The 22,091-nt window shown below is 39.1% G+C and overlaps 1 protein-coding gene across 1 annotated transcript in view; it reads left to right on the forward strand.

Annotated features, from left to right (window-relative positions):
• Positions 1-22,091, forward strand: part of SLC25A36 (solute carrier family 25 member 36) — a 31,373-nt gene that overhangs the window by 4,126 nt on the left and 5,156 nt on the right. The window contains exons 2-5 of the mRNA XM_050308325.1: positions 5,397-5,567; positions 9,443-9,520; positions 12,200-12,300; positions 19,766-19,832. Of these exons, the coding sequence (XP_050164282.1) occupies positions 5,397-5,567; positions 9,443-9,520; positions 12,200-12,300; positions 19,766-19,832 (417 nt within the window). The remainder of the gene's footprint in view (positions 1-5,396; positions 5,568-9,442; positions 9,521-12,199; positions 12,301-19,765; positions 19,833-22,091) is intronic.

Here is a 22,091-nt window from a genome sequence, read left to right on the forward strand (position 1 = left end):
CCTGAAAATTCAGGTTTAACGACGTACATTTTTGCTTTTTCTCAAACCTATACTTACCCTTATATGTCATCAGAAGACTGATGCTGCAAACTTAAGGTCCAAACTTGGGACTTGGTTGATGTGAAAGGTACTCTGGTTGTAAGACAGCTCTATGAAATTGCTGACAGATTTGGGACTTGAATTTGCAGTAATGAAGAGATAGGAAGGAGTTCTTTTTGTTAGAAGCTTGGACACCTTGATGCTTGGGGTTTTTTTGACAGAATGTTGAGCTCAGTTTTCCTGCTTTCCTTTTGACAGCCAGTATTTGTGTGGAACTTTCATTTTCATAGAGGAAAGGTAAATAGCTGGTAAAATACCTGAGTGAATGTAGACCTGAGATAACAGGGTCAGGGGTTATCTCCAAGTCTTTGATGCTGTGGTTACAAACACTGTGAAAGGTGAATCTGAGACTAACACCATGCAGCCTTGCCTTTTATTTTTATGAAATACATCATTATTTCAAGGAATAAAAGAAGTCTTTCACTGACAGTTTCAGTTCTAGGTCAGCTGATGCTGACATTGGGGATATTAATCTGCTTTACATGATTTATAGACAGTCCATTGGCTGGATTTGAGACCCTCATCCGTGCTGGAGCTCTCTGCTCTTACTTGCAGGTGTGAAAGGTAACAGTAGAAGATACTTAACTGCTCTGGACAATGGCAGTGGCTCCTTGGCAGATACCTTCAACTTGGAATAATAAGAGAAGGCTTTCTTGTGCAGCCATCTCTGCAAACAGAACCTGGGATTTGAATGCCAGACGGGTTTAGGTTTTTGGGGCATGTGAATTTTTCTTTCCTTGCAGTGTCACTCAAATAAAAAATGGGGAAATGGTTGTCAGAACTGTCTGTGTTGAACTGCCAGCAGAGCTTAAAGCCCCATAGATCCAGGTTTGTTTCTGTTTGTCTGGTGAGGTGATAGACTTCTAAATGCACATTAGGGATCAAATTAAATATATTGTGGCTGGGGTGTTTGGGGCTTTTATTTCCATGGATGCTGTCTGGAATAAGCTGTAGTTCAGGTGAGTGTTGTCATCTCCCTAGGTTCTTCTGTCCAAGAGATGTCAAGTATACAACTGTTCTTGGTTTTGCTCTCTTTTTTTTTTTTAAGTTTGTCATGATCCTGCAGGTTAGATAATACCTACATGTCTCATGGTGTACATGTATCTGTTTCACTGAGCACCATGTCTCTTAAACTGTACAAGATGGCTCAAGTTGAAGACTTAATTCTCTAACTTGACAGTGTTCGTGGTGGTGGAATTTTTAGTTTTACTTTTTTTTTACCAGTGTGTTTATTTTTATGGATTTACCTACTGATCTTTGGTTTTCTACCCTTCAGTTTCCTTGGGCTCTACAGGTGGATTCTCATACCCTTTCATGATCAGGTGTTTCTGATTAAAGTCAGCTTTGCAGGTGTTTTTATACTCACTTGGCAGAGCTGAAAAAGGCTTGTAGTAAACACTGATTAGAGGCAAATGCCACATCTAAGATACATAAGAGCAAGTGGTCTTCTGAACAGCATTCATTAGAAAGTTCTATAAAAATACAGACAGAAATGTCTCAGGTCTTGCCATTTTTCACTTGCCACTTAAACTCTATCAGCAGGAATGTATTTGCTCGCCTATTTACTCTACCAGGTGAAACCCATCTAATTCTGGAGAAAAATTTACACACTAGTAAGTGTTCTTAGGAATCACAGTTGTTGGGGCCTAGTGCATGTCTGGAAATACTGAAGCCCAGAGTGGTTTTAGGTAGTAAAAATGTCTGAAGTAGTTTACAAAATCCCACCTGTGTTATGAGGAGAAGAAATCTAATAATTTTCTAACTCTTAAAAAAAAAAAAAAATGTTTTTCCAGTGTGTGCTAGCCCATAATTTGTGTTAAACCACAAACAAAAAAAACTCCCCATAATTTGAGCTGGTGAGGAGGGTTAACAGCGAAGTCTGCTGGCAATTTATAGAACACTTGTAAGCAGGAGCTGCTGGCTGGCTGCTAATGGCCTGCCAGGACTTGGGGCACAAAAAAGTAGCTGTCTTTTTGGACAATATTTCTAATAGTGTGTTAAATAAGCAATAGGCCAGAAATATGTCTAAGGAAAACATGCTGTCATTGCTGCTGGTGACAGAGCAGCTGGTATTGCTGCTTAGAAGTTGCTTATTTGTACAGAGTATGTAGTTCCTGAATTGTCTCTGTTTATACACAGGCTCAGTTTACTGACAGTTCCTCATAAACAGGTTTTTGTCAAGCCTTGCATGTTTATCTTAAAGGTCAAGTGAACCAGACAAGTCAAGAGTAGTTCCTGGATTATGCCTTCATTTAGTGCTCGTTCAAACTCAGTGGATCTTGTGACCCTTGAGAAGTTCTCAACATACCAAGGCCTTTTCTTTCACTCCTTCAGTTCCAGATGTTATCTCTATTATATGGGACTTTTTGAATGCTGGGAAAGTGGAGTATTAGACTTGGACAGAAGCAGAAATGGGTTTTTTTATAAGATTTGAGTGATAGAGAACTGTGTAGCACTATAAAACTCTGCTGTCTTCAACTCTAAGTAGCAGTTTGGGATCTTGAGGATGGGAACAGAGAAGAAGTTTAATTCAAACTGTCAGTAGTTAGTGGGAAACACTGAAAATATTCTTGGGTTCAATTGAATCATCGACTCAACTACCCAACAACACAAAAGCAAGAAGCTGCCAAGGGTGCTGGTTATTTGAAATGACTTGAATGGCAGAAAGTAATGCAGGTGAAGGCCTTAAAAGGGAGGCAGGTGATCTGCTGCTTCCTTATGATGCAGGTAACCATCCACTGGCTATCACTGAGCAGTGCTCGCTGTAGGCAGACTTGAAAAGAGCAAACACTGAGTAGCTGTGGATCTGCCCTCTTCCCCAGTCATCTCCTAGTCCACTGTGGAGTGAGATGTGTCTGAGCCATCCACAGTGAACATCTGGCACAAGTGCTGCCACAGTCAGGGGTGTGGGGCAGGGGAGCATGCAGGGCGCAGGCTCCAGGGCAGCATTCATCTTCAACTTTGGAGAATTCTTCTGGTGAGATGTATTCTGGTGTGAACATTAAGAGCTCCAAATTCCAAGCCCTGTTCAAGGATGTAGGCCATCGGTTTTTTGTCCTACTTTCTTCCCCACTTGCGTGGTGTTTATGTCATTAATATAAATCATACTGTGTGCTTTCTCTTGTGATTGCTGTTGCTGAAAAATCAAGTTCTCAGGTAACCTGTCCAAAATCAAATGCAGAAAGACTTTTAGGAGTGTAAGGTCAAGGGGGTTGGAAGTGGAGGGGTTGCAAAAAAGGAAATAAACTCTAAAACCAGATTTCTACATTGCCTCCACAGGCACATTACCATGGGGTGGTGTCTGCTTTGAACTGCAGGAAATACAGCAACTTGCTGTCTGCTCAGAGCTTTAGAGTTCAAGCATCTTCATGTCAAGTGGTGTTTAGGGCTGGCCTACCTGTGGTTCTCATGTGGTGGTCATGTTGTGAACCTTCACATATTACAAGCTCCTGCTGTGTCCAGCACTGGCTAAAATAAACCTTAGCACATCTGTCCTGTCTTTCTGCAACTCTAATTTTAAAATACAATTAGGAGCAAGTGAATTGCTCACTCCAAGCATGCTACTCCAAGATGTGTGTCAGTCTGTAATTGTGTGAGTGCAGCACACACTGAAAGACTGGGACATCCTCCTGCCAGAACACTGTTTTCCAAACTGACAAAGAAATTGGATATCTTTCTTCAATTAAACCTTGGAAGAAAGAGTTGGAGTTAGAAAGTAGATGTTGGAGTTAGAGATGGGCAAAATGCCTTTAGGCTTAGTAATAGGACACCTGTAGGTCACTAGATTTAAATGGAGCATGAAGTGAACATCATGAAATGCTATCCTACTTTGCAGCTGTACTGTCAGTTCAGTCCTTACTTGCTTAGAATGCAGTGCTGTATTTTTTGTATTCTCTGTAATAGAAGAGTCATCAGACTACCCAGCTATAAAAATGTATAGGAAATTTTGAGTCTTAACTGTTATTCCTAATTGGGACTGAACTCTCCTTTGCATTTTGGAAAACATTATTTTAAAAAGACTGTTGAACAGGCTTACAGCTTTTTAAAGGTTTTGGGGGTGTTTGAGTTTCTTATGTTAGAAAAGAAATAGATGCTAATTATGTTGTCAGAATGAAACACCTCCTGTAGTTAATGCATCGGGGGAGCAAATGCTGGGCCCTTGGAATGTAGTACAAATTGTGTTTGTGTGTTAGTGGATTTCAAACTGAGTAGTTGTTAGCATTGATACCTGAACTGAAATCTAGGTTTACTTGCTGGGATGGATTTTTTGATTGCTTTTTAAAGGAGATATATAAAACTAATATATATTTAAAGAGAGTGTCCTGGTCATAGTTTTAAGAAGGGTGTTTAGCAATGTTAAGAATACTGATCTCTGAAAAGGTACAAGGAAGATGTCGAGGGCTTTTCTGTAATGGTAATGTCAGGGCATTTGGGGCTGTCTTGGAAATCAGAATTTGTGGATTTGATATCTGTCCCTCAGAGGGTGTATTTAAACAGATAGGAATGCAGATGTTAATAAGTGAGTGATGAATCAGCACTAGAAGAATCCTCTGAGCAGGGCAGTGCACAGGCAGTGTGTTCTTGGCTGTGTTCTGCTCCAGCAGCACGGCAGGAACTGCACTGTCAGCACAAGTCGTGCACGGCTTGCCTGGACTTGCTCACAGGAACAGACTGAGGCAAAACCTACAAGTCTTCACCTGCTCTGCCCCTTGAGCTCTTTTGTCTTCCTAGGTTCTAGTCTGTAGTATCTTAGTCTGCCTTGCTGTACTGGCAGAACTGGGGAAACACTCAGGAAATCACTGCTTTCATGGTACAATACTCAAAATATTTTGAAGTTGTTATTAAATTGCCGTGGCACAGATTTTACCGGGTTTTACATGTAGCCCTGTGTGCATAGCACATAAATCTTTTCTACCCTTAAGGATTGTTGGCACCTTGTTTGTGGTCAGGAGTGCACTAAACATTAAAAAAAAAAAATAGTTAAAATTTACCATAAGAAGTTAAACATTTCAACTACTGAGCTACTTTCCAGAGGTGATTTGAACAGCATGTACTGAAGACTGTGCTCCTTCACCACTTTTTGTCTGTTTAATTTTTCACTCCAGCTTTGTGGGCTTAACAAACTGACTTAACAGTTTGCTTGCCTTCAAGGGCAAATAACTGCAGCCCTGTCATACATGTTCTGGTTGGTTCTTCACCTTTTGCAGTCTGACTGTATTACAATGCTAATTCTATGTGTATGTATCCCCACAGTTTCTTTGCAATTACACATGTGGTGATCCTGTTTATTTTTGCAGATGTGGAGGTACTGTTGGTGCAATTCTGACATGTCCACTGGAAGTTGTGAAGACACGATTGCAGTCCTCCTCTGTGACCCTCTACATCTCTGAAGTTCATCTCAACACTGTGAATGGTGCTGGTGTCAACAGAGTAACCAGAGTTTCTCCTGGACCTCTCCATTGTTTGAAGTGAGTGTACATGTTACAAAGTTTTGGGTTCATTTTGGGGAGGAGAGAAGTGTTTTAGACAAATCTGTAGGAAAGACTCAGAGTATTGTCTGTCATGTTACCAGGAGGTGACTTTCCATACTATCCATATTCCTTTTAACTGGAAGTTTCACATTCCAATTTCCTGAATGTCCTTCATGCCTGAGTTTGTATTGTGAATTACCCAGAGCACATATACCTTGTACAACACACATCCAGACAGGCAGTTACTGTAGGATTTAGGCCTTATCTGGTTAGAGGATAGGATTTGCTTATATGGAGGTTGTACCCAAATAGCTCCTTGAATGGAAGATCATTCTTAGCATGAAAGTTTGGATTCAGAGCCTTCTTATGTGTGAGTTTGATAGGTGAACAAATGTGTGGGAAAGAAAGGCTTGGATTGTGACAAGCGAGAAGAGTTTCATCCTTCTCTTGATGGAAATTGAGCCCTTCAGCTGCTTTCTGAGTGCTTGGTTATGGATTTACCTTCTGTTTAGAAGAGTATCTTCTAAATAAATAAATCAATCTTCTGAATAAATAGCAGATGGAATAGATATTTGTTTCTTACGTTCCTCTGCTAGAAGCCTGCTATGCTTTAAAAGCATCCCTAAAGCCCAAAATAATTTGGGGATTCCCAGGGAGCGAATTCAGACTGAGGCAGAGGTGGTCCATGATGAACTTCGTTGGTAGGGCTTGTTTGTTTTGTTAGTTTGTTTTTAACAATTGTCATCTTACATCTGCTGTTTATCTGTCACACAAGAATATATCTCTTCTGCTGCTTTTGTTCTTTGTTAGATGTGTTTTCTTTCAGGTCATTATCAAACAACTGAGATGCAAAGTCTGGGTTTCCAGTTCTTTAAATATACTAAATATGAAAAAAAATCCTGAATTATGTGGCAATGGATTGTGACAATAAAAATACATAGGTGCAGGACAGAATTACTCCTCACAGGTTAAGATACTAGGGCTGTTTAGTGGGAAATAAAACTGGATTCCTCTGTCACTCTCATGCCCTTAATGTCACTTGATATTTTCTGGCTCATAGTTGTCAGTTTGATTATCTAAGCAAATTCAGTGCAGTGTTCCAAGGCTCACAATACTCAGTCTAAAAGCAGGGAGAATCAGGCAAATTACATCAGAATTTCAGTGAACTGACTGCTGTAGAATCACTTCTGCATCTTAAGCATCAGCAGAGGTGACTTCAAAGGCATCTCTGTCAAGAAACAAGCTTGGGATAACTGGTACAGGTGACTTCATTCTCTGGCAACAAAAGCAAATTCTCTAAAATATCTGTGTTGTATGTCATGTTACAGATTCTCATCATTAACCTTGCACAATTTAAACCTGAGGTCTTGATAATGGCAACCTCACTGGCCTCCCAGTGCAGGCTTCTCCATGTGATAGAAGTAGGTCAGCTGAGGCTGTGCTCTTCCAACCATGGATTTGCCCTTTGCTGCATTTGCTCAATAAACAAGAGCAGGCTCTGGGATCTGCTTGTTAATGCAAAAAGTTTGTCTTATTTTCAGTGCAGACTCTGGAACTCCTCCAGCTATGTCTGTGAATGCAGGAGAACATCAATAACTACCTCCATGAAAATCCTGTTAAAATCTCTCAAACTTTGTTAATCTGTCAAATTTTGGGACTTTAGATCCAGAAGAAACAAATAGACCTGGTACATTTCAGTCCTAAGTTGCTCTCAAGACACAGATTCCTTCTGCTTGGCATAGATGTATGTGCTCCATGTGCACATATACATGTGTACCACGGGATATGGTGGCAGTGATTTGTCAGTAGTGTTTTAAGTGGACACAGATCACGTTAATTGGATTCACCAGTGCAGTTGTTAACAAAGCTTTCAGGATATCCGGCAGGTGTAAGTTGAGTGTCTTTGAGTTTGTGTTCAATATTCCAGTTATTGCTGTGGAGCAGTGCTACCCACACAGTGCAGTGATGTCTGACTGTTATGGACACAAGGCTAATATGTTGCTGGACACATCCTAAATAGTGCTGGTAACTTCAGAACCACTGTTTCATTTTTACTTATTGAAAGCAAATGTAAACTTCCCGTTGGATTTAGCAGCAGAACAGTAGTGAATCAGCTACTGGAAATCAGAATAGGCTTGGAATCTCCTTCAGTGCTTGTAGATGGCTTTCACTTGTTTGTTCTGATAGTATATTCCAAATAAAATGGCCATTTATACAAGGGTAGTGTACTTTATTGAGTAATTGACTTGTCATTAACCTGTATCTCTCTTTGAAGAAGAAATATACAGTAGAACTATTTATATATACTGGTCAACGTTTGTAAATCAATAAGCACAGGCTTCTGTTTTGCAGCATCTGGGGATGTAGTTAAGAATTAACTTTAAATATGGTTCTAAAGTAATTGCTAGAGCAATTTGCAGTAATAGGATGCAGGTAGTCCATGTTTCTCCTCCCATGTCCTACCATACTTCATAAAATACCACTGTGATTAACATCTAGATTGTTGGACAGCTTGCCTTCCCAAAAACTGAATATTAACGGATATTCTCTTACCGTGCCAGTGTACCTTGCTGCATAATGGTTTCCAGTGCTTTCTAAAATCCACAACTCCACGGGATTAGTATTGCAAACACTAAAGTACTAATAATGCCTCACTTGAGGTCTCCACTCGCTGCTTGTATCCCTGTTTCTCTGTAAATTCAAAGGTGGAAGGTCACACCCTGCTGCCATCCAGGCTGTGTTTATGGTGGGCGTGGTACACGAGATGTTAGGACTGTTCTGAGGCTGTGACTCTTTCCATGGGTTACACTCCTGTCTCACTATCAGTGAATTTCCTTGCATGGAGAGGCATTGTCTTTTCTGGAAGAAAGACAGTCAAAAGGCAAAAAACTCCTGGCTCCACAGCTCGGCAGCAGAGCTTGGGTGGAGCACAGAGGCAGCAGTTCAGAACTGACCAGGGAATCACTGCCAGCCTCAAGGAATGGCCATACATTGGAGTTTTCAATTTCCTTTTACTGCAGCCAAACTAGTCACCATATGTAGAAGGATAAAGCTAAGGCTCCTAGTTAAATACCTAGTGGAGTTAAATAACTTAAGGGTATGAAAAAGGCAGGGGATACAGAGAAAGCGACCTTCCAAATAGCAACTTCTGATGAGTAACTTAGTGTACTGTTGGCAATCTTGTAGAATCAAACCAGGGCAGCACATGCAAAGCCATGTTGAGGTTTGTCTCTTTTTGAGAAGAGGAGATGATAGACTGCCAAAGGTGTCTCTGGCTGGACATTATAAGCAGTAGAGCTTATGAGAGCTTACATCTTCCTGAGGAGCTCTCAGATGGAGTATGACTGAGTGAAACCAAGCCTTCTTAAGTCTCTCTCCTCTTCATGTCTTGCCCTTTCCCCTCTGACCCTTCCACTCCAAAAAGTTAAACATATGGACCTAAAGGATGGTGAAAGGAATGTAGCATAGAATAAAGTATTTTTGCCACCTGAACAATCTAAAACCTACAGGAACATGGACATTTCCATTCTTAGTGTTTTCTCTCTGATTAGAGGTCACTTTCTTTAGCTTCCTGATGACAGACAACTCCATGCATGGATGTGTTCCTGTATTTGAGGTGAATCTGTATTGACATCATAAGTCTTACTTTGGCATTTAATTTCCGGATTTCTGTGGCATGTCAAGCAATAATGGAATCTTCTGATTCTAGGAAATAAATAATTTTTTGTGGTTAGCACTGCATTGTCAGTTATTATGAAAGTTTTTCAGAGTAAAGGTTAAAATGATGTATTTGTTAAAATGATGTATTGGTTTGTCACTGCATTCCTTAATTTTGATCTGAATGTTACAGTATTGTCTTTTTTGTTTTCTAGGATGATCTTGCAAAATGAAGGCCCTCGTTCTCTGTTCAGAGGGCTGGGTCCCAATTTAGTAGGCGTTGCTCCTTCCAGGTAAATACAAACGTGCACACCAAATAAATTAAGGGATTTATTTGAAGTGAGTTTTGCATCTGCAGTTGTAAATACTTAATATCAAGTAACTCTCTTGTTTCTGGGATAATTGTGTTGTCTGAGAAATTGAGCTACTTGTATTTCAGAGCTCCAACTATCTCAGAATTTTGCTATCTTGTGCTACAATAATGACATTTGCTGTTCTGTACTAACCCTTATGCAGAGTTCTGTCCAATTAAAAAGAAAAATGGTTAAAGAGAGTTGCACGTGTGAACTAGAAGTTTGTATCTTGGAAAACAAAAAGGTAGATGTAGCTTTCAGTTAATCCATCATCATCAGGAAGCAATTCTGTGACTGCAGCCTCAAAACACTGGGTCTTTCTTCCTGAGTTGTGGTGAGTTACAGGCTGGTGCTCCCCTGCTTTAGGGAGCCTGTTCTGACCCTTCAAAAGGGACAAGGCTGGGTAGGATGACACACTTAACACTGTCCCAGAGCAAGCAATCCAGCACTGGGCTGGGCTCCAAAGGGTACTGGAGCAGTGTCAGAGTGCAGAAGGGGAGGATGTAAATCTCATCTGCTGGGCAGTGGTATCGCTGTTATCTGCTGCTCTGCATCAGCACAAATACTCCAGCTCCAGGCTGGTGCTGGCACTCAGAGCAAGGAGCAGATGATGCCAGAGCTTGAATTTCTCCTTACATAAAAGTGTTAGCCAAAGTTGAGTCCAAAAGTAGGAGAATACATAAGGAAGAGTGTAGAAACAAAGCTGTGTAAAAGTAATATAACCACTTAATCCTGGATGAGGCTGTAGTTGTTTTCTGGCTCTCTTTTATTCTCTTCTGTTTGAGGAGATTCTTTATGCAGAGGGAATATATTCCACAAAGGCTTTATTATTCCCTTGATTTAGCACTCTGCTTTGGTTTATTTACTTACTTTGCCTGAAGAGAAAACATTCTTGACCCCTACACACCCAGCTAGAGAGTATCTTTTCTGCTTTAAGGTGTTTGGATGTTCCTGGAAAACATAATTAACCTGAACTTCAGCTCTGACAGATGAGGCAGTGTTCCGTAGATCCTTTGCATAAGAGAAAAACATAATGAAGGAATTGGAGTGTCTTTGTTAGTTTTTTTTTTTTTCCTTAAGGATTTAGGAATACCTGAGGTATTTTCTGATCACTAACTTACTGCTGTTCTTTGGAGAAGCTGAAGTAAATCCAGTATCTTTTTTTGTTCTTTACACCTGCAGGATATCCTCACTTCCTAATCTGAGAAGCCTGTACTTTTGCTTGGTAGACCAGTCTGTTCTATCAAATGTTCAGCATTGATATAATAATAATAGATAACAGATAATAATAGAAATTTTTATCCAGGAAGAGGTTTCACTTTATAAATTACTATCCTCAATGAAAAACATCCTCAATTGCAAAAAACAAATCTTATTTCTTTTCAATGAATTTTGTGTTAAATCTAATTCCCTTTTCTTCCCCCAAGTGAAGTGCTTAGCTTGTTTCCTCCTCCCCACCATACCAAAAATGTCAACTTGATGTAGTGTGTGAAGTCTCATTTATAAGCACATCCCTATTTCCCTCTGGCTACCTTGGTCTTCCTCTAGTACTTCATTTCAATTAAGCATTAGCTAAGTGGATTTAACATCAGCTCTTTGTTTAAATAAGCTCTAGGGAAGCATGTTTCATAACACATCCAGTACACTTAACTGAGTTCAGGTTCCATTTGAGAAATTACACCCATGAAGCAAGCACTTTATCGTTTTTTGTAATGAAGAAAAACATGTTTGCACAGCTAATGAGGTTAATGTTCTGTCCACGAAACGTTGCACGTTCACTTTTTCCCTTGTAGAGAGGTGTTTAAAGAAACTGAGTAACAACCTGAAATGTGTAGTTTTAAATGTGATTAAAATGAGCTTTTAACTTTAATGATTGAAAACAAGTATTCATATTTTCAATAATTTCATTATTATTTCAAATTTTCATATTTTTCATAATATATTGAGTTGGCATGCTAACTTTGTCTAGCTTTATTTTAATACCAGCTCACAGACTCAAATGTAATATAAGTTTACCATGCTTTTTGGGGAGTGTATTCAGAGAAAAAAATGTGCACATTCTAAATACAGAACTGAAGAACCAAAATGTAGATACTGGCCTCACAGCTGTTCTAGCATTTGATGTATAAATATTTATAATCATAAGTTGGTAATATTTACATCTTAAATGCTATAAAAATATTAAGAATGCTGTTTGGTTTGTTTTTTTAAAAAGCTGTGTGCTTGTTCGTTCTCTTGAAATTGTCATGCTGTTGAAATGAGTTTAGGTCCATTAGTACAAATTTGTTCTCATATTAAAGTGTTGCAGAATACTGAAACTTGAGTTTTCAGTTCAGCAGGGTTTTGCTTCCCAGTGTCACAGATGTCTATTTATCCATCCTTCCCCTCACTAATTGGTAATTGGAGCTGTTGTGGAAGAAAAAGTTAAAATGTGTCATCTTTGTTTTCCTTTTCTGCTCCTAGAATAGTCCCACCATGTTGCAGGAGTTAATCCTTGAGGAGCTCATTACTGAGGAAGTAAATTTTAACCCAAGATGACTTAGATTAGTGCAGTTAATGGCACTGCTTATTAAATATATTGCCACATAAAACATAACTTGGATTTTGTTCTGATTTTAGAGCCATATATTTTGCTGCTTACTCAAACTGCAAGGAAAAGCTGAACAGTATTTTCAATCCAGATTCTACCCAGGTACACATGATTTCAGCTGGTGTGGCAGGTAAGGATCTGTAAATTTTTAGCTTCATTCTACAGTCATATCTGTAAATGAGAAGTGACAAATGTGGAAAAAAAACCAAACAACAACAAAACAAACCAGAACATGTTCAGTAATTGAATAATGTTTTCTTTTAGTGGTTACCTGCCTTGGCCTCTCATTAAACAAGCTATCTGGAGAATATATGCATGAAACTGCACTGAGTGATAAATAACAGTGTGTGTGAATAGTCTTTTCTAGAAAACCTGCATGCCTGCTTTGTCAATAGTTAATTTGTGAAATGAAAAAAAAATTTTTGAAAAGTCACTTGTTGTTCTGTAAGCTATAAACATGGTTTACACTGACTTCAGGTTTAATTCTTCTTAATATGCCTTTTTTTACCACCACTTTCTCTTGCAGCTTTGTATATCTGACTTATTTTTGTCCTTCTGAAATATGCCTGCAGGTATTTGTGTAAATTATGTGTAACACTCCCTCCTCCTTTGTTCATATACCAGTCTATGTGAAGTTTGCTCTACCACTGAAGAGACATAGAAGAGCAGATTTTTCATAGTTTTCATATGTTTTCGTCTCCAAAGATAAATTTCTGTTTAATATATGCAGTGTAACTTTGGTGTATTTGAGCAGCTACCAATATTTGTTGTTTAATTTGTATGTTTTGTCCTTTGGGATCATTAACAAAGGGAGTTAAAGGAAACCGAACTGAGTTATGGGCATGGACTTGTGCTGGGAAAGTCAAAACTTGGGCTGGCAACACTTTAACTCTTGTTGTCAGTGTTTTCCCTGCACAGAACCAATTTTTCAAAAGATTTTTTTATATATAGGCCATAGGCACTTCATAGATGAATTCTGACAGTTTTACTGTTGAAGTTTCTAACTCCTGTCAAACTTACAACCAGTCTATAGAATGTGAGTCCTGGCAATCTGGAGTGGACTGGCAAAGGCCATGTCAGAATAATGAATGGGATTAGTTTTGTATTTAAGGCTGATGATCTGGTACAGAGAAATCCTGTAAGGCATAGAAAATGTGGCATTAGCTTTATATTTAAATGACACTGTTCATCTCTGCCACATGAAATGTGATGGAGGTTTTTAATCTCTAAGATGTAAGGAGATTTGTTGTGTTTTGCCCAAGTAAGACAAGGATGATGAAAGGATTTTCTTTTTTTTATCATCTGGAAGTGTGTGTTTTGTTTGTAGGTGAACAGCACAGGAAATGAATTGGAAAAGCATTTAATGTAGAGTTCCTCCTAATCAGCTAATTGTGCCAAGAAAAATTGAACTGTCTTCAGCTCCTTGTCAAGAGGATAATTCATGTCTTTAGATTTAGGGGTCAGGTGCAAGTGCGGGTGATGTAAACAAGTCTGTCCTGAGTTGAAGACAACTCGTGTAACTCATGCAATGCTGCAGAGCAATGAAGGTTCAGAGTGTTCCTCATCTTTGGAAGTTACTGCCCTCATTCTGTAATGAAAAGAACACTTATGGAGATGTGCTGTAGTGCATTTCCTGAGTGTTTGCAGACTTGGGCTGTAGTTTGTCATGGAGTTCTGTATCTGTTAAGTAACTTGCTTCCTTTCCAGCAGGTTGATGTTAGGCATTTCAACATACAGCTGCAGGAAACTGGGGTAAAATGCCTTTGAGCCTTAATTGCTCTTCACCTTTTTTACTCTTTCATACAAGTTTTAATATTGAATTTAATTTATTTAATATTTCTCATACCTCCCAAGTTCTGCAGTTGTATTTCTAAACTATGCAGTCAACCAAACAGAATGCTCAGTGCAGGCTCACACTGCAGGTCTTGGCACTGTACACTCCAGAAATTCTCTGGAAGACCTTTAAAGAAAAGGTTCCTTGACATACAACTTCTCAATACTCTGGTGTTATTCTGATATATGAAAAGGACTCTGCAGTTGAGATGAACAGTGCTGTCTTGGGAACATGCTAACCTTGTTTTTGTAATTCTAATATATTTCAGAAAATGCACTTACACCAGCTATTAACAGTTTTACCTGCAAGGTTTGTATTGCTGTATGATGCAAATCAGCTTAAAGAAATGGCAAAGTAACAGGGATAAGGTGGAATGTGAGCTCTTAATTGGTTGACAGGTTAACACAGATCATCACTGCCAAGTTGGCCAGGTGAATAAAGACTTCTACTAATTAGCAAAAAATAATCAGTATTGGTTTTTTTCTTTTTTCAGCTGCTATTGGTTTCAGTAAGAAATTGAGTAAATCAGTCTTAAATGAGGGTTGTTGTTTTGGTTTGGTGGTTTTTGGGGGTGTTTTTTTGGACATGACCTTTTCTGTTTCATAGAGGCTTTTCTCATACCTCATGAGCATGAAGGAGGATTGGCACTTACAGAGCTTTTCTTGTAGGTTGCAAAACATGGTAATGATGCAGACATACAATTTAAAAAAATCTAACTGTAACTTACTGTTTTATTAAAGTACTGCAAATAGTGAACTTGAGTCAACTTTAAATTCTGTTTATTTGTGTCACATGCTAAGAAGTATCTCAGGCTAGACTGATGTCCTTGTTAAATAAGGATTGTTTTATGTACATGGTGTTCTGGGGACTGAAAAGCTGAGGTGTGTGGTATTTTAAGAATTTTTGTTTGGTTTTAGGCCTGATTCTTCCTTCTCAAGATAAAAATGGTGTATTTATGCTTTTAAGATTTTTCTACTAAGTTTGTTCGATCCCAATGAATTATCTACATATTAGTAACTGATGCCTTATGCAATTAGAAATGTTATTTCCTTGCTATGTGCCAGCTTCTAGCATATAGTTCACGTCACTCTCATACCTAAAATATCTGTGTATTGACATGAAGCCTCAGCAACCCTTTTTGCCAACCCCTCAGCAAATCACATGGTTCTCTTTTTGCAAACTAGGGCAGTGAATATATCTGAGCTTACTACAGGAATGAGTGTTTGCTTGTGTGAAGATGGTTTATCTCTGTACACTTCCAAGTTAGGCTAAATTCTCAGATTCACTGTAAACTCTGCCTTCTCGTTGTACTTGGCCTCTTTTGCCACAGAGAAGAAAAACTGTGGAGAACTGAATGAGATACCTGATTCCTTTATGGCTTTCTTATTTGCTTTTTTTAGTGATTCCCAGCCTCAATCAGGCAACATGGTTGCAAATCTGCTGCAAAACTACTTTGCCTTGTATTGCTGTTGCTGTTCTTTCTAGAACTTCACTGGCAAACCAACCCAAATGCAGATTTTTTTTAAATTTATGTATTAAAAAATAATTGGGACCACTTTATTATTTACAGAGATAGAATACTTTTGTAAGTTTTTAGTACTATTGACGCAGTATAGCAAATAAAATGTATATTTAGTTCATTGGTCTTAGAAAGTTTGATTTCATAAGGCATCTATCTTGTTTTTTCAGTTTTTTTCAGTCCTAAGACTAGGCTAGCTTTTGTGAATGATATTTTCAAGGGAGTGGGGAAGGAGGAGGGTTCATTTGTAAATTTGCTATATAGGTAAGTATTTGGAGATACAAAATTGAACTGCTGCAAATGAGCAGAAATTTCAGTACTCAGTGCATTTTAAACAACGACTTTAATATCTGTGGCCTGTTTTGATTATTTTTCTTTCTTTTTTTTGTCCTAAACTTTTACCTGCAAACAGTTAGATCTCACAATAACTAACTCACAAATCCTTCCGATGGGATTCGATTTGTACACTTGTGTCTGATGAGGTCACTGCTTGTTGTTATGATACAGAAAAGCCTGTGTCTATTTTAGGCATTTACTGTACATTTCTCCCGTGAAAAGAGTGAGATCGTGTCATCTCATGCTCCCCACCCGCAGGTCACTTCCTGCAGAAATATGGACTAACTAAAACCTCGTGAGTACTGAACTGAGCGTCTCTTGCAGCCTCTGGTGTAAGAACCACACAGTGGGTTTGTGATATCTATTGGATAAACAAAGCAGGGGGAATTCACTTGCGTTGCCTTGAACTCAGATGATGTGCATTGTGCAAAGACATCACTTTAACTCTCTTAAGAGTGACTTTTTTTTTTTAATGTTTTTTTCCCCCCCCTCGGCAGTTCAGGGAAAGGTAGAAAATACCTTTCACTGGTAGCTACTACTCTATTTATCTCTGGCTAATTGGAAGCCCCTAATGGGTTAAACAAGGCATTTTGGTTTTGGGTGGTTTTTTTTTCAGTGTCCCAGAGCTGCCTTTTAAATGCTGCAGCTGATATTCTGTGTTGTCATATTATTTCAAAGACCTCTTTTCTTTTTTTTTAATATGTATATAATCTCCTTTCTGTCTCTTTCTGTTTACTCTTTTGGTTTATTTTTATTTGACTACTTTGGATTTTTAATTTAGCATTCCATGTTCACATGTGTCTTATCAATTACACTGGCTTATAGAGAAAAAAGCAAAACCCCTATCCTTGTAAATGTGATGCATAATAGGAATACCTGGGATCTTACCTGTCAGTAGCTGGTATAGCTGAAAAAGTAGATCGAGATAATTCTTTGTCTGAAAGTGGGATACAATTTCATAGAAGAAAAGTACAGGAGTCTGTAGTATTGCCCAATTTACCCCTACTTGTGTTGAATCTGGAATCTTTCTTGAGGGTACAACACACTGATAAACAATATAAAGCAATATAAATTTCATTGAGACTTCTGAAAAGAAAAAGGAAACAATTGGTAGAGCTTCATGATAGTTATTGAAAGCCCCCAATCTTTGTTTTTTAACAAATATTTTTCCTAGAGATTTTATTTAAAAATGAAAGGTTATCAAAGATCCCAAATGGTGTGTTTCTCATGTTTTGGAGGGCTTTCCTTGGTGTCAGCATCAGCGTCACTCAGCTCTTAATTCATTTCTTCCACTGACTTTGTTTACTACGTTAACTGTAAGAATTAACATGTAGTCACTTTATCTTGAAACCTGAATTACTGAGGGCCCTTGGATTTGAAAACTTTGGTTTGAACTGTCAATTTAGGCTTTTGACAGCCCTAGGGAAAAAAAAATGGCCATGTTGTTTAGTGTCTGATCCTCCTGTTAGGAGTGCTGCACTTAAACAATGCCCAGGGAGAGCAGTTTGGGACAGAGCAGGGGCTGCATCCTCTGCCACCCACCCTTCACTGGAAATTTCCAATGTACTCTTCCCAGCCTGCTTAGAAGTGTCAGGCTGCTGCTGTGGGTGACTGCAGTCACTGCTGTCACCCAGGCACTCATCTCAGTATGCATTTCCTGTCCCAGATTTAGGATCTGCAGAGACCCTTTTTTGGGGGTTAAATAGGAAGGAGAAAGGGCTGAGCAGATAAGGCTGTAACATCCAGGCTAGCAGTAACAAAATTCCAAAGCGTGCAATGTGAGTAGGAATGCAAGAGGGGTTTTGTTCACTTGTAATCAAAAACTAGGAGAGACTTAAGAACTAGTATTGTTTTTAAAGTGAAGTCTTTCCTGGAAAATGTCTTGGTAGGGGAAGTTAATCATTTTTCCCCACCTTATTTCAAAGCCTTTATTGCAGTCCTGTGCATTCCTAGTGCCCTTTTCTGGTCTAGATATGGAAAGATTCTAATTGGAAATCAAAGAAAATTAAAACTTTACAAGTGATAGTGTAAAGAAATAAAACCAGTGTTTCCTTTCAGTGTAGCTGATCTGGGGTTCAAGTGCTGTTGGAATCAATGGAGTTTCTATGACATCAAATGACTGGTCAGACAGGCTCTGGCTAGTTGAGCTACAGAGCTGATTTTGCAGATGTGAAGTTTTAAAAACATCCTGTGCCTTGTTATGGCAGAGTAGTTCCTCAGTGCCTTGAGCTTTTACATAATTATTTGCCTACCTAAAGTAGAGATATAAAACACTTGTCTCCTTAGGATTTCACTCCATCATATGAAGGGTATAAATGTACTAAGACATAGGCAAAAAGAGTAGTGTATTTTAAAAAAAAGAAAGCAACTCCAAACCTTTATCTACTACAGAAAGTTACTTGGTTAAGAAGTTTGAGTCAGTTTAAAAATCCATTTAATCAGAAGATTAAACAGAAGCCTCCCATGCGTTTTTGTTCTCTTGGTGTAGAAAATCAGCTGAATCTTAGCAGCTGCCAAACCTAATTTGTCTTTAGAGCTGTAACTGAAAATCCTAATGAGGTATTTAAGATTTGGGGGTGGCAACAGAACAAACCTTAGAACAGTTAAGATCCCCTGGCATTTCTGAGTATTGCAGACCTTTGTGTGCAATGTCAAGTAGATTGTGACTGTCCAGGAGTAACATGTATGCAAGCAGTTCTGCTAAATACATTTCTGTAAGCTGCTAATGATCTCCCTGAACCAGCTTATCAATAGCCTGCTCCTTGGAGAAGTTGGGTGCACCAGATGTGCACTGAGGAAGGTAACTCTGCTTTCCCACAACCCAGTCCGTCCCCCTGCAGGAGGGCAGCCTGTCTCTGTAGTGATATACCAGCCATGTGTGTCACTTAGAAAGCAAGTGTCTAAATTTATCATCTCTTGCCTGGCCATGTTCCAGCTTTTCCCTTTTCCTCTTCTCTCCTGCAGACATGACACCTCATTAATGGTGCATGTGTGGTATTACAGCTCGATGATTTGTTTTATTTTACTTTTTTTTCAGAGCTGCCTTTCACTCTGCTCTCTCTATCTCTCTCCACAGTTGTGCAGAAGTAAGAGTGATTCTTACTTCTTTTTTTTTATTATTTTTCTTTATTTTGTTTCCTTTTCTCTTTTTCTTTCTTTTTCTTTAGTGGACTGAAAAATCAAAGCTTTAACCCTTGGCCCTTATGCAAGCCTAATAGTTGCTGTCTGAATTAGAAGTCATAGTATTTACTTTAACGATTTAAACACTCCTATGCTTGTAAAAGTATTCCTAGGCCAGCCAACAATCTCTGCTTTGAATACTAAATAAAAGATTAGCACTCAAATTTAACTTTTCTTTATAGTTGAGTATTAAAAGGTCTCTTAATTTACAGTAATATATGCCTTTTGACTGCACCAAAAGTAGTATTTATTCAGTCTGCATGCTTTCAAACTCGGATTGTATTTCAGGTAACCAAGTAAATTGACACAATGTTTTCTGCCATCTCAAATTGCTGTAGCTGTCTCTGCAATGCATTCTTATTGACATTTTTGCCAAATTGGCTGTGATATTAGTCGAGCTGGCATTGCTGTTCTGTGGTATCAAAACAGGGTTGGTATTAGATAGGGAGAGAAATGTGTTTAATCTGGCTTGTTATAGATGGGGCATTTCTTGATAAGATTAAAATATACTCAATATTAATGTACAATATAAAACCAACCTAAGTGTTTATTGGCTGTATGGATTCATAAAATGTCAGTAAAGGGCTACAGTAGGTACTTGTGCAAAGTCAGTATAGTCCGAGTTTTTGCATCCACTGTTCCTTACTGTGTGCATTTTTAACTTAGATGCAGTTGTTGTTCTTGTGGTATTATCACATCTAACTTTGTTCTTTTTACGTTTTTTAGGTTTCACTGCGATCACAACAACTAATCCCATTTGGTTGGTAAAGACACGATTACAGCTTGATGCCAGGTATGGTGACAGTGGGAAATATCAGTGCTGGGGTAAGGTTATACCAAAGTGTTGTGATGTTCCACAGCCCAAAATAAAATTAATTTTTAAACTTTCAACACTTCAGATTTCAGAAGTTCATGCTGATCTACCTACAAGTTATACTCTCGTTCTTTACTGTGTTAATCTGCATTCTGGGGTATGCTTGAAGCACTATAGTAGACTGGCCAGAAAATTTGGAATTAGTTACGAGGTTAACAGTCCCATTAAAATAAGTGGATTTTGGTGCTATGTGAAACCTGATGTCATCTTGTGCCTCTGCTTGTTTTTTACTGAATAGTCAGTTAAACTTCTTAAACTACAGGGCTTTAAAGAAATTACAGGAAATTATGGATTTCTTGTGCACAGTATTTCTCTGCATTATAGCAAGCACACTGTTTATGTCAAGACCCGAAGAAGGATCTTCTTTTTGTAATGCTGCAGTTACCTGGGCTAGTGAGGCATGTACTGCATTCTCAGCTCTTCTAATGCAGTTGTTAATAGAGGCATAAAAACACTTGGTCTGTGGGATTATCCTGGCCTGATCTTGTTTCTGTTGAAGTTCTCAAAAATGATCCCAGTAAGAGCTGGAGAAGGCATGTGTGATGTTCTCCAAGTGACATTGCTTTGGCCTTCAAGACAATGTTGTACATCTTGGCCATCAGAAGAGCAAACACTTGCAGCAGTCTGTCAGTGCACCTGTCCAGATGTACAGGCACATACCAGGAACTGGGGGTGTCCCTGAAGCTGCAGCTCCAGCTGCTCTTCTCACCAGCTGCTTCCCAGTTCTCTGCAGTGTCCTCCACCTGGCTTACTCAAGATCCAACTTGCAGCTCCGTGTGCTCAGTCTTTCTCTTAACTATACCTTGCTTCATTGCGTTTAACATTGCAGGTTCAAACCATCAGGACTTAAATTCTGCCATCCAGTGATGCCTCTTACTGCTTATTTAATAGTTGCTGCCAGGGTCTGTCTTGCTCTGACAGTGTCCATGAGTTACCATAACTTCTTACGAGGTTATTTGCTGTTTTATTCTGTGACTGTCTCACCCAGACCTCTACTGGCACGATCCATATGTTCCAAGTGCCTGCACTCAGGGCTGTGGGGAAGCACGTCTTGTGCAGTGTTGTCATGGTTTTGTGTGTCTGTGTACAGGGTGCGTGGTGGGTTGACCCTGGCTGGATGCCAGACACCCACCAAAGCTGCTCTGTCACTCCACGAGTGGACAGGGGAGAGAAAATATAACCAAAGGCTCATTAGTTGAGATGAAGACTAGGAGAGAGAGATCACTCACTGAATACTGTCAAAGGCAAAACAGACTTGACTTGGGGGATATTAATTGAATTTATTACGAACAAAATGAGAGCAGGATCACGAGAAGTAAAATAAATCTTAAAAACACCTTCACACCACTGCTCCCTCCTTCCTGAGCTTTATGGCTTTTCTTGCTTCTTAAATATGTCATCCCAGAGGCATTACAATCATTCCTGATTTGCTGGCCTTGGCTGGTGATGGGTCCATCCTGGAGCCAGCTGGCACGGGCTCTGCTGGACATGCAGGAAGCTTCTGGCAGCTTCCCACTGAAGCCACCCTTGTATCCCCCCTGCTGGCCATACAAACCCAATACACATGCTCAGTATTTCAATATGCACAAGTCAATTCAATAAGCAAGCTCAAAATGGGAATAAAATTTTATTTGCCAAATACTGCTTGATACAGTCACATCTAATGAGCGTTTTCCTTGACATCAGCAGTGGCTTAGTTGAGTCAAATAACAGCTACCAGTGCTGCATTGGTTGGTGTGCTAGTTGTTTGCTGAGAGCTGTAATGCTGTGGGACCTGCTGTTCAAACTCTTATCCACTGTAATTACCATGCTATGGAGCTCTTTATTTCAGGCAACACTTAGGGGAAATCCATTATGCAAAAGAAAATAGTCATTTTTCTCATGAGTCACTGACAGCCCATTTGGGAGTTGATTTTCAAGCAGTTTAATCCTTTATTGCAGAGTTGGGGGGGCTGAGAGCTGTTCAACCTGTCTAAAAATAGTTTTTATTTAGTCACTATATGAAGTTTGGCTTGGATTCCGTGTAATGCTTTACGTGTGTTCAGTGCTGAAGATCTTTGGGACATTCAGGTTCTGTGTTCTTAACTGTATCTGACTTGGAGCTCTTCAGCATCAGTGTTGGATATTTCCTAAGTCTTCTCATCACTCAAAGAAAAACTGTTTAACTGTTGTCCAGTC

This window comes from Myiozetetes cayanensis, unplaced genomic scaffold, assembly GCF_022539395.1.
Source record: "Myiozetetes cayanensis isolate MyiCay16 unplaced genomic scaffold, myiCay2020 scf13, whole genome shotgun sequence".
In the NCBI taxonomy this organism is placed as follows: Eukaryota; Metazoa; Chordata; class Aves; order Passeriformes; family Tyrannidae; genus Myiozetetes; species Myiozetetes cayanensis.